The sequence below is a fragment of the Haemorhous mexicanus genome, chromosome 5 (genome assembly GCF_027477595.1).
Source record: "Haemorhous mexicanus isolate bHaeMex1 chromosome 5, bHaeMex1.pri, whole genome shotgun sequence".
NCBI lineage: Eukaryota > Metazoa > Chordata > Aves > Passeriformes > Fringillidae > Haemorhous > Haemorhous mexicanus.
Genome location: NC_082345.1, coordinates 75,615,337 through 75,627,372, shown reverse-complemented (window position 1 = coordinate 75,627,372; position 12,036 = coordinate 75,615,337). Strand labels below are relative to the sequence as shown.

Here is a 12,036-nt window from a genome sequence, read left to right as displayed (position 1 = left end):
TCCGGGCAGAGCCCCGGCAGCAGCGGCAGCTCCGCACTCCCGCAGCCCTGGGGTCACCACGGTGTCCCCACGGTGTGCCCGGGCAGGGACAGCCCAGGGCAGCCCCATCCCCGGCCCTGGGCTTCACCCCTCCGGACTGGGGGGGATCCCCGGGACGTGCGGCCGGCCCCCGCAGCCCCCGAGTGGGGTCCCCCCGCACCCCGCACCCCGCACCCCGGGCGGGGGTGATGCAACCCTGCCCAGTCCTTGCGCCTCCGCCCGGCCCCGCCGGCCGCCGCCTGTCGGGACAAGTGCGGCGTGTCGGGACACGGCTGGCTCCGTGCCGGGCACGGCCGCGGGGTCCCCGCCGAGACCCCCGCACCGCGCGGGCCCCGCTCCTGGCAGAGCTTGCCCAGGGCGGGTCCCACGGCACGGGCGGCTCCTGGGGACACCCGCGGCACTGGGCCAGCGGTGACCGGTGGTGGCATCGAGCCGCGGCTGTCCCTGTGCCACGTGCCCATTCCGGCACGGCTCGGGCACCAACCGGGTGCTGATGGCACCGGAGTGGCCGTGCCCGTGTCCCCGCACCCCAGGTGTCCGCATCCCCGTGTCCCCTGCACGGAGCCACACCCGGACCTCGGTGCGCAGGGAGCACAGGGGTCTGTGCGGGCACAGAGCGGGGACACCCGCTGGGGGCCGGCTGTGACCCCGCGGGACAGTGCCACGGGGCCACCAGCAGGGTGACAGAGCGGGGACAGCCCAAGGATCGGGTACCCGGCGAAGGTGACAGCGGGGACGTGGGACCGGAGAGGTGCCGGAGGCTGGGAACAGGAAAACCGGGCTGATCCACCCTGGCAGTGACCGGGGGGGTCGGCACCGCAGGGCTGGCACTGGCAGGCAGGGGTGGCACTGACACCGCGGGGCTGGCACTGGCACCGCGGGGCTGGCACTGGCACCGCGGGGCTGGCACTGCAGGGAGCGGTGGCAGCTGGCGGTGCCGCGGGCTGTGGTGGCAGCGGTGACACGGCAGCAGGGACTGTGCGGGACCCGCAGGGGCAGCAGCGGGCACGGGGAGCGCAGGACACGGGGAGGGGACAGGAGGGGGCACGGGCACGGGGACACAAGGCACGCGCAGAGCCCGGTCGTGCTGGGTGCCCGGGATCCTCTCGGGCAAGAGCTGCTCCTGGGGACCCTGGGGACACTGGGGCTTGCTGCGGTTCCTGAAGATGCTGGGGACACTGGGAGCACTGGGGATAGCGAGGACCCTGAGGATGCTGGGGACACTGGGGACACTGGGAGCACTGGGGGTGCTGGTGACACTGGGGATGCTGGTGACCCTGGGGACACGGACGTGTCTGCAGGCCGGCGGACGCGGTTCCTTCCCTCTCCCGGCAGCTCCCGGCCGTCCCCGCGGCCCGGACGCGGAGCCCGATGTCCCGGAGTGTCCCTGTCTCCGCTGCCCGGCGGGACACGGCTCCGGGCCCGCGCGCGGCCGCCTCGGGGGTGCCGGGCTGCCGGCAGGGGGTCCCGGTGGGCTCAGGGATGGGGTAGCGGCCCCTGGGTTTGGGGGTCCCGGCTGTGCCCCCCGCCCCCGCCGGGACACGGCGGGCGCTGCTCGGGGGGTCCCAGCACCCAGAGGCGCCTTTTGGGGAGGGGGTGACCGGAGCGGGGCTGTGGGTGCTGCTCGCAGCCTTCGCCCTGCCCCGGGGCCTCAGCCAGCAGGCAATTAAGCTAATTAAAACTTCTCCTGGGTTCCCAGGGCCGGGAGCCAGCAGAGAGGAAGAGAGAAAGGGAGAGGGAGAGGGAAAGCGCCGCCGGGCCCCGGGGACAGATGAGGTGACCCGGGGGCGGCAGCTCCCGGTGCGGGTCCAGCTGTGGCACGACCGGGCCGCAGCAGCTCCCGGGGTGGCTCCAGCCATCACCCGTGCCGGGGTGGCCGTGAGGGGACAGGCGGACCCAGCACGGCCGGGCAGGGGGCAGCGCCCGGGCTCCTTCCCAGCGCCCCAGGGATGGTGATCCCTGAGGAGGAGGAGGGCAGGGAAACGCGTCCTGCCCCTGCTGGGGGGCCGGGGGCTCAGCTGCACCCCTGCCATGTCCCCGGAGCCCCCTCCTCGTGCCCCGCCTGATTCTGGTGACACTGACCCTGGTGACACCTGGGGGTGACAGCGGCTGGCCCCGCCCCTCGCGGGGACCCGCACAAGGGCCTGGGAGGGGACCCCAGCCCGGAGCCTGGGATGGCCCTGGGGTCGCTGTCGGCGCGCTGCCACTGCGCCGTGCTGGGTGACAGATGTCACCTCTGAGATCTGTGCCCCACATCCCACAGGGTGACACTCGCGGGCACAGCCGTGGGGACACCGCGGTGGCGGCGGTGCGCTCAGGGCGGGGGTCGGGGGGCCCAGGGTACCCCCACCCGCGGCTCTCGGCCTTGTTTTGAGCCGGATTTCCCTCTCGCTGGGGCAATCCAGCGGCAGCCCAGCGGCAGGAATTCCCCGGGAGCCGGGCGGCACCGGGGGTCGCGGCGGGGGCCGGCCGTGCCCCCCGCCCCGCTCGGGGCCGTGTCCCGCCGCCCCCGCCGGTCCCCCCCGCGCCGGGATCAGGTGCTGCCCCAAATCCCCCCGCACGGGGCCGGGTGTGTGGAGCCTTTGTGTCCCGATAATGCGGAAGAATCCCAGCGATTCCGGGCACGCGGAGGCCCCCGGCCCTCGGCCTGGGGAAGCCGCGCCGGGGGGAGAGGGAACCCCCAACCCTGGGGTCCGGTAGGCTCGGGACCCAGGGGTGCCGGGGGTCCTCCCCCAACCCCCCCGGGAGCTCCGGCCCCGAGCAGGGTGGGGGTCCTGGCCGGGGGTCCCAGCGAGGGAAGCTGTGGGGACCCCTCCCCTGCAGGCTCAGGAGCAGCCCCCCAGGAGCCCCCCCCGGGACCCCATCACCCCAGTTTGGGGGAGCTGCTGCCCGGCGGGAGCGGGGCCCGCCTGATCCCTGCGGATTTACATTCCTTATTTGCTCTGCCAGGCCCCATGTGATGCTGGAAACCATGGAATCAGCCCTGGCAGAACCGGGGGTGGCGCTGCCCCCCGAGGGGGCCGGGGGGCACACGGGGCTGTCCCTACTGGGGCACTGGGCTGCACTGGGGGGGCTCTGTCCCCCCGGGGTCCCCGCCAGGGCAGGGGGGTGTCGGGGTGCCCGGGGGGGCCTCGCTGCCCGGCGGTGCCAGGCGGGAGGACACACCGGGCTTGGCAGGGCCCGGAGCGACGTGGCACGGGGCAGCCCGGACCCGGCCCGCCACCGGGGCTGCGGGGGTGCCCAGATCCCCCAATAGCCCCAGCCCAGTCCCATCCCACTGCCCCCAGACGGGTCCCCCAGCCCAGCCCAGCCCCAGGGCCCCTCCCCAGTCCCGGCCCCGCGCCGGGAAGGTCCCGGGGGCAGCGGGGCCGAGGGGGACGGGTACGTGCGGTACCGGGGCGAGGTTCGGGGCCGGCGCGGCCCTGGGGTGCTGCGGGGTTGGGGCGGTGCCAGGGAAGGTGCGGGCCGGGGCCGCTGCGGAACCGGGACTGGTGCGGGGCTGGGGGCTGCAGGGGTGAAGAGGGGCCGGGGAAGGTGCAAAGGCGGTGCGGGGCCGAGGGGGCCGGGGGCAGCGCGGGGTCTGGGAGGGGCAGCGCGGGGTCTGGGAGGGGCAGCGCGGGGTCTGGGAGGGGCAATGCGGGGTCTGGGAGGGGGCAATGCGGGGCCGGGGTGCCGCAGGACTTGGGGGTTGCGGGGCCGCTGCGGTGCCGGGAAGGTGCGGAGCCGGTGCGCGGCCGGGGGTCCGGGGCCGGTGCGGAGCCGAGGGCGGTGCGGGGCTGCTCCCGCCCGCAGCTCCTCCCGTCCCGTTGAGCTCCTCCCGCCCGCCGGCCCCGGCGATATTTAACCTGGGCCGGGGCGGGGAGCGGCAGCGCCGAGCGGGGACAGAGCCGACCCCGAGCCAGCGCAGCCCGGTCCCGCGCAGGTACCGCCGGGACCCCGCGCCGCCCCCGGCTGGGCACAGGCAGAGAGCGGGGCCGGGGCGGGACGAGAAGAGGGCTGCGATCTGGAGCCGGATCCCAGCGCGACCCCCCCACCGAGTCACCGTCCCCGTGTCTCCCGCCGCCGCCGCCGCTCGTCCCGTCCCGTCCGGCCATGCGAGCCCCGGCCCCGCTGGCGCTGGGTTGCGTCAGCTTCGCGCTGTGCCTTCTGGAGCTGCCCCACGGCCGGGCCCTGCCGCCGCGCAGGTGAGGGACCCTGCCCGATCCCTGCCCCGCCCGCACCCCTGTCCGCACCCTCTGTCCGCACCCCTGCCCGGACCCTTCTGGAACCCCCTGCCCTCTTTCTCTGCCTGGGACGAGCCCCGGCCCGAGCCCCTGCCGAGCCCCCTCCCCGCTCGTCCTGCACGCCCGCACCTCCCTTCCCCGCACCCTGCCCGGCCCCGCCCCCCCTTTTCCCGCGCCCCCTGCCCGCCAGCCAGCTCCGCGCCCTCCGCGTCCCCCCGGGATGGGGGCCGGGGGGGGTCCCGGGGCAGCGTCTCCTGCCGGGCCCCCACCCCGGGGACGCGGTGCCGGGCGGGGGGTGCGGGGTCCCGGCCCCCGCCATGGGCTCTGGGGGCACCGGGGGCACGGCGCGCCCGGGGGTGCCAGGTGTGTGAAGGTGTGCAGAGGTGTGCCAGGTGTGCAAAGGTGTGCAAAGGTGTGCCGGGCGTGCCAGAGCCGCGGGGGCTGGCACTCGCCGGGACAGAGATTTAGTGAGGGCAGGAGCTCGGGGGTGCCCGTGGCCGGTGTGGGTGCCCTGGGGAGGTCTCTGGGGTGCTGAAGTGCCACCTGGGGTCGGGACAGCCCCCCCGTGTGAGTGTGCACACCCCGCACGTGCGGGTGCGTGTCTCTGCTCGGGGAGCGCGTCTGGGCCGGCCCCGGAGCCCGGGGATCCCCGCCTGGCTCGGGGGGTGCGGGAGGGGCAGCCTGGCACCGCCGTGCGTGGGGGGCACCGGGGCACCCCGACTCCGCAGGGCCCGGGCAGCCCCTGCCATGGCCGGGGTGGGCTGGGCTGGGGCTGGGGTCCTCTGGGGCACGGGACGAGGGTTCAAGTGGGGAGGAAATATTTAAAAAAGGGAAAAGGACGGGACTGAGGATTGGACCAAAAACTCCAAGTTCCTTGGAACTGAGGAGGGGAACCCTGAGGAAAAAGTGTCCCCGGGACACTGAGGCACGGGGGAGCTCTGTGGCACCGCGGGGGTGCCGGAGGCCGGACCCCCCCGCGGGTGCCCGGGGCACGGGCGTGGGTGCCACAGCCGGGGCAGAGGCCGTGGGAACGGGGTGGGCGGAGCGGGGGGAGCCGGGGGGGCTCCGGCGGGACCGGCGGGTGCCCGGAGGTGTCGTGTGCGCGGGACACGTGTCCGTGTGCTCGGGGTACGTGTGTGCCTGCAGGTAGCGGCTGCTTCCTCCTCCTCCTCCTCCTTCTCCTCCTCCTCCTCCTCCTCCTCCCTCTCCTCCGGAGGCCCGGCGCTCAGCGCTGGCTCTGGGCTCAGAGATGCCCGGTGCCTCCCCGCTGCTGTCGCGGTGCCACCCCCGTGCCTGGGAGCCGCAGCTGTGTCCCCCTGACCGTGTCCCTTCTCTCCCGCAGGCCCCCCCCGGCGCGGAGCCCCCCGGAGCGGATCCCCGCTCTGCCCGGAGACCCCCCAGCCCCGCAGCCCGTCGGGACCCTGCGACACCGAGCTCCGGTTCCCCGGCACGGCCCGTGGGCCGCCCTCCGGCACCGCCCGCCCGCCCCGCGGCCCCCCCCGTGGCACGTCCGGCGCCTCATCCTGCGGCGGGACCCCCGGCACGACCCCCGGCCCGCCCGGGACCGCCGGCACGTCGGGGCACACCTGATGCGGGTGGGCTGCGTGCTGGGCACCTGCCAGGTGCAGAACCTGAGCCACCGCCTGTGGCAGCTGCGGGGACAGTCGGGCCGCCGCGACTCGTCCCCCATGAACCCCAACAGCCCCCACAGCTACGGCTGAGGGGGGGGCGCGCCCCCGCCCCGCGGGACCCCCAAGCACCGCCGCGGGCTCCTCCGCGCCGCCGCCGCCGCCCCGGGGGGCTCCGGGCACCGCAAGCCCCTGATGGAGCCCCGGGGTGGCCAGGGACGGACAGGAGCTGCAGCGGCGACCTGGGGACTGCTGGTGGCCCGTGATGACCCAGCGGGATCGTGGTGGCCGGCGGTGGCCCACAGGGACTGGCGGTGGCCCAGAGCGACTCACGGTGACCGGCGCTGGCCCGTAGTGACTCTTGGTGGCTCAGAGTGGCCCCTGGTGGCCGGTGGTGGCCCGGGGTGACCCGCGGTGGCCCGCGGCGGCTGGCAGTGGCCAGTCTGTGCGGGGCGGGTCCAAGGGCCACCGGGAATCGCGCTGACCGCAGCAGCGCCGGGACCTCGTGCAAGCCCCTCCGGCCGCGCTCCTGCTGACTCAGCACTCCCGTGCCCGCCGTGGCACCCCCGGAGCCCCCCAGGGCACCCCCAGCGCCCCAGTCCTTCCCCAGGGGGACACTGGGGGTGGGGGCCCGGCAAGGACAGGGCACAGGGACCCCGCTCCGGGCTGGGGGAGCCCCCAGCACCTTCCCCACCTGGGGGTCCCACCTGGGGCTGGCACCTTCCCGGGTGCTGGGGGGGTCCTGCCCTCCTCAGCGTGAGCATTGTCCCCTCCCCTGGCACCTTGTCCCAGCCTGTGTCACCCACAGCCCGGCAGGAGCTGGCCATAGGGAGATGTCCCCAAATGTGGGGGGCAGTGGAAAGGTTGGGGTCCTGTGGCCCACTGCTGCCTGTCCCAGACCTGTCCCCCGCTGCACCCTCGGGGACACCCCCACGTCGTGTCCCCACAGGCTCAGTGGGTGCCCACACGGACATGAGGGGACACGTGTGACATCCCTGTCACCCCCCAGAGCTGTCACCCCACGGCCCGGTGGGACAGGAATGTGTGACCCCAGGTCACTGTGCCACCCCCCCCTCCGGGGAGCAGCTTGAGCAGCCCCCCAAGAGCAGCAGCCCCATTCCCTCCAGAACAGCCCTGTCCTCCCAGGGCACCCCCATTCCCGGGGCACCCCCATTCCCGGGGCACCCCCATTCCCGGGGCACCCCCATTCCCAGAGCACTCCATTCCCGGGGCACCCCCATTCCCGGGGCACCCCATTCCCAAAGCACTCCATTCCCAGAGCACCCTCATTCCCAGAGCACCCCCATTCCCAGAGCACCCCCATTCCCGGGAACACCCCCATTCCCAAAGCACTCCACTCCCAGAGCACCCCCATTCCCAGAGTACCCCATTCCTGGGAACACCCCCATTCCCAGGAACACCCCCATTCCCAGGAACACCCCCATTCCCAGAACACCCCCATTCCCAAAGCATTCCCATTCCCATAGGAATGTGCCTGTTCTCCCAGAGCACCCCATTCCCAGGAACACCCCCATTCCCGGGAACACCCCCATTCCCAGAGCACTCCCATTCCCAGAACACCCCCATTCCTGGGAACACTCCCATTCCCAGAGCACCCCCATTCCCAGAACACCCCATTCCCGGGAGCACCCCAATCCTCCCGGGACCTCCCCGCCCCCATTCCCCAGAGGACCTGGGTGTCCCGGCAGGTTCAGGGACAGGATGTCCCCGGGTGCCACACGGACGGAGCTGCCCCTCAGTGTCCATCCCCTGGGTGTCCCAGTTTCAGCACAGGATGTCCCAGGAATGTCTCAAGTGTCCCCTGGGTGTCCCAGGACGTTCTGTGGGATCCCATGGATGCCGCCAGGAGCCCTGTCCACCCCACGGGTGTCCCAGGACTTCCCACACCCCGTGGAGCTGCTGAGGGGCACTGGGGGACCTGAAGGGCGCATGGGGTCCCCAGGCCTTTGTCCCCTCCCCTGGGTGCCCCCGCTGGGCCCGGTGGGTGCCCAACCCACCCTGGCCCAGCTCGCTGCTTCCCGGGAATCCTGGTTTGGGTGGAATAAACAAAACGTGTGAGGAGGAGGAGCCGGGATGGAGCGTGGTGATCCCATGGGAATGGGGCAGGGATGGGGGCACGGTGATCCCATGGGGATGGGGCAGGGATGGGGCACGGTGATCCCATGGGGATGGGGCAGGGATGGGGGCACGGTGATCCCATGGGGATGGGAAGGGATGGGGCAGGGATGGGGCACGGTGATCCCCTGGGAATGGGGCAGGGATGGGGCACGGTGATCCCATGGGAATGGGGCAGGAATGGGGCACGGTGATCCCATGGGAATGGGGCAGGGATGGGGCACGGTGATCCCATGGGGAACGGGGCAGGGATGGGGCACGGTGATCCCATGGGGACGGGGCAGGGATGGGGCAGGGATGGGGCAGGGATGGGGCAGGGATGGGGCACGGTGATCCCATGGGGACGGGCAGGGATGGGGCACAGTGATCCCATGGGAATGGGGCAGGGATGGGGCACGGTGATCCCATGGGGACGGGGCGGGGGTGGGTGAGGGCAGCCGTGTCCAGGGACAGGCAGTGGGTCCCTCAGGGGCAGGAGGTGACAGGCAGAGGCTGTGCCCACACGGCTGTGGGGACAGATGTGGGGACAGTGGGGACACACTCACACTCACACGTGTGTCCGTGCCTGTGCCCACACGTGCCCATGCCCGGCCGTGTCCGTGCCCTGTCCTGGCCGTGCCCACACGTGCCCGTGCTCACCCGTGCCCTGTCAGCCCGTGCCAGCCCGGGCCGTGCCCTGTCACACCCGTGCCATTGCGCTGTCCCCGTCCCCCCCCGCCCGGGGCAGTGCCAGCCCGGTGTCCCCGCTGTGCCCCCAGCCCCCCGTGCCCCACGTCCCCAGGGCCGGTTCCGCTCCCCGCGTCCCTGCGGGGTCACTCCGCGGCCCCACCCGGGGGTCACCGGCGCTGGGGGTGCCCGGCCCGGGGGTCCCCCAGCCCCCTCCGGGAGCCGCAGCCCCCCAGGCGGGCGCGGGGTCAAACATTAACCGGGGCGGGTTAACTGGTCACCGATTGTCCCCGCGGGGCCGGGCGGGCCCCCCGCGCCACCCCCCGCCATAAAAGCGGGGGTGCAGCAGCCACCCCGCAGCCCGGGAGCCCCCAGACCCAGCATGAGCAGCCTGCAGGAGGTGAGTGGGGCGGGGGGCTGCACCGGGGGGGGCAGACACACCGGGGGGAGCAGACACACCTGGGGGGGGGCAGACACACCCGCGCCATCCCCAGCCCTGGGGGCAGAGGAGACCCCTTGGCCATGCCGTCCCTGCTGGGGGGTGCCACCCCACCTCAAAGGGTCCCAGCCTGGGGGATCCCCTGCAGGTCGGGGGTCCCGAGACCCCCGAGCTGCTCCCCACGCTGGGCAGGGTTGGGGGGACAGGGCCAGCCCGGGGGGTGTCCCACAGCACCCGTGGGGCTCAGCAGGGACCTGCACATTGTCCCCAACGGGGACAGCCGGGGCTGGACCCCCCCCAGGGATCGGGGATGGCACCGCCCGGTCCATCTGTGCCCCGGGGGGGACAGTGCGTGGTGATCTGTGACAGCATGTGACACCGTGTGACACAGTGATAGTGTGTGATAGTGTGTGACACCGTGCGACAAAGTGTGACATTGTGTGATAGTGTGTGACACCGTGTGACAAAGTGTGACTGTGTGTGATAGTTTGTGACACTGTGTGACCCCATGCATTGGTGGGTGACACTGTGACCCCCTGTGACGGTGCGATCCCAAATGACCACCTAGGTGCTAGTGTCCCCCTGTCCCCAGCCTCCTGTCCCTGCGCCGTGTCCCTGTCCCGCAGAGCCTGGGCCAGAGGAGCAGGACAGGACCGGACCCCTGGTCCCGTCTGTCCCTGTCCCCCTCCCGCAGTGCCCGGGCTGGGGGCAGGATGGGACCCCCTGAGCCGCTGCTGTCCCTGTCCCCTGTCCCGGTCCCGCGGTGCCCACGCGGGTCCCGCTGAGCCCCGTCCCCCGCAGGGCCCCGACTCCTCCGAGGAGCCCAAACCCGGCAAGGCCAAGAGCGAGCTCCGCAACTACACCGTGAGTGGGGGGTGCCGGGGTGGGCGGGGGTCCCCAACCGGGCGGTCCGGGGGTCCCTGGGGTCCGGCTGCCCCCAGAGCCGCGCTGGGAGTCCCGCCCCGCTGGCGGGAGCAGCCCGGGGGGCTCTGGCACCCGGGCTGGGTGGGGGGACACGGGGGGAGCCCGCGGAGCCCCCCCAGCCCCCGGTGCTGCCCCGCAGGAGGGGAAGCTGATCGACCGCGTGTACAACACCTACCTGCTCATGCACACCCACCAGACCGTGGAGTTCGTCCGCAGGAAGGTGCGAGCTGCCCCGGGCCACCCCGTGTCCCCCGGTGCCACCCCGTGTCCCCCGGTGCCACCACAGCGGGGGTGCGCCAGCCCTCCCCCCCCGCACCCCACACCCAGCCCCGCCGCCCCATCCCAGCCCGTCTGGGGGCACCGAGGGGCACCAGCCCCCCGAGGAGGGGACGGCGCTGTCCCCACGTGTCGCGTGTCCCCAGAGCGCCCAGTACGGCTCCTGCTCGCTGCGGAGGATGAGCGTGATGGAGGCGCTGGAGCTGCTGGACCAGCTCGTGGACGAGTCGGACCCCGACGTGGATTTCCCCAACTCCTTCCACGCCTTCCAGACGGCCGAGGGGATCCGCCGGGCGCACCCCGACAAAGGTAGGGCCGGAGCCCGCCCTGCCCGCCCCGTCCCCCGCCGGGTCCCCGGCCCGGGGTGACACGGCCCCGCTCGCCCCCAGACTGGTTCCACCTCGTGGGGCTCCTGCACGACCTGGGCAAGGTGCTGGTGCTGTTCGGGGAGCCCCAGGTGAGCGGCACGGTGGGGAGGGGGTTCAGGGGGGTCCCCCCGCGGCCGGGGGACCCTCGGGGGGTGCTGTGACCTCCGTGCCCCCCGGCAGTGGGCCGTGGTCGGGGACACCTTCCCGGTGGGCTGCAAGGTGCAGAAGTCGGTGGTCTACGGGGACTCCACCTTCCACGACAACCCCGACACCAAAGACCCCCGGTACAGGTGAGCCGGACCCCCGGGGGGGTTTGGGGGGCGGGGGCTGTACCCCCGGCCCGGCCGGGCTGTAGGGGGGGTCCAGCCCCTCAGCCCCCACCCCTTCCCCAGCACCGAGTACGGGATGTACCAGCCCGGCTGTGGCCTGGACAACGTCCTCATGTCCTGGGGCCACGATGGTGAGTTTGGGGCGCTGGGGGTTCCCTCGTGGGGGCAGGGCGGGCCCCCCGCCCCAAATGGGGCCCTGGTGCCCCCCGGGGCTGTGCTGACCCCCCCCCCCCGCCCCCTTTGCAAGGACTGCAGCCCTTGGTGTGGGGCAGGGGCTGCAGCTCCCGGGGGGGCTCTGTGCCTCTGGGGGGGCTCCGCACCTCTCGGGGTCCCCCCCAGTGGGGGTCCAGCCCCTCCCCACACCCCCCCCCCTTTTCAGAGTACATGTACCAAGTGATGAAGTTCAACAACTTCGCCCTGCCCAAGGAGGTGAGCTCAGTGCGGGGGGGCTCAGGGACCCCCGGGAGGTTTGGGGGTGCGGGGGGAGCACCCTAAACCCGTGTCCCACCCCCCTCCCCACGCCAGGCCTTCTACATGATTCGCTTCCACTCCTTCTACCCCTGGCACGCCCACGGCGACTACGGGCACCTGTGCTCGGAGGAGGATCGCCGCATGCTGCCCTGGCTCCGCGAGCTCAAGTGCGTGCCCGGGGGGGGCTGGGGGCTCGGCCGGGCCCCCCGCGGCTCTGGGGGGTGCAGACCCCGCCCTGACCCCCCCGTCTGCCCCGCAGCAAGTTCGACCTGTACACCAAGCAGGAGGAGCTGCCCGACGTGCAGCAGCTCCGCACTTACTACCAGGGCCTCATTGACAAATACTGCCCGGGGCAGCTCTGCTGGTGACCCTGCACCCCGCGGGGTGACCCCCGGACCCGGCCGGGCCCCCGGACCCTGCCGGGCCCCCCGCAGCACCCCCGGGCCCCGCCCTGGGCTCTACAATAAACCTGCTCCTGTCACACCCCTGTGCCAGTCCCCCTGCCCCAGGCAGGACCCCCCAAATCCAGGAGAGCTG

At 73.5% G+C, this 12,036-nt stretch overlaps 3 protein-coding genes across 3 annotated transcripts; 2 read left to right on the top strand and 1 right to left on the bottom strand.

Annotated features, from left to right (window-relative positions):
* The first annotated feature begins 3,830 nt into the window (after positions 1-3,830).
* ADM2 (adrenomedullin 2) lies at positions 3,831-7,978 on the top strand. Its single transcript, XM_059847671.1, has 2 exons — positions 3,831-4,223; positions 5,605-7,978. Exons 1-2 carry the CDS (start codon positions 4,132-4,134, stop codon positions 5,981-5,983), a joined length of 471 nt encoding a protein of 156 aa, XP_059703654.1. The 5' UTR covers positions 3,831-4,131; the 3' UTR covers positions 5,984-7,978.
* LOC132327948 (collagen alpha-1(I) chain-like) lies at positions 6,642-7,657 on the bottom strand. Its single transcript, XM_059847670.1, has 2 exons — positions 7,522-7,657; positions 6,642-7,453 (listed from the first exon to the last, which is right to left on the bottom strand). The coding sequence occupies exons 1-2, from the start codon at positions 7,655-7,657 to the stop codon at positions 6,642-6,644; spliced, it is 948 nt and encodes a 315-aa protein (XP_059703653.1).
* A 1,096-nt stretch (positions 7,979-9,074) lies between the features above and the next one.
* On the top strand, positions 9,075-11,938 carry MIOX (myo-inositol oxygenase). The gene is made up of 10 exons (XM_059847953.1): positions 9,075-9,092; positions 9,933-9,995; positions 10,195-10,275; positions 10,478-10,640; positions 10,721-10,788; positions 10,880-10,989; positions 11,092-11,159; positions 11,408-11,457; positions 11,554-11,666; positions 11,759-11,938. Exons 1-10 carry the CDS (start codon positions 9,075-9,077, stop codon positions 11,865-11,867), a joined length of 843 nt encoding a protein of 280 aa, XP_059703936.1. The 3' UTR covers positions 11,868-11,938.
* Positions 11,939-12,036: the final 98 nt, after the last annotated feature.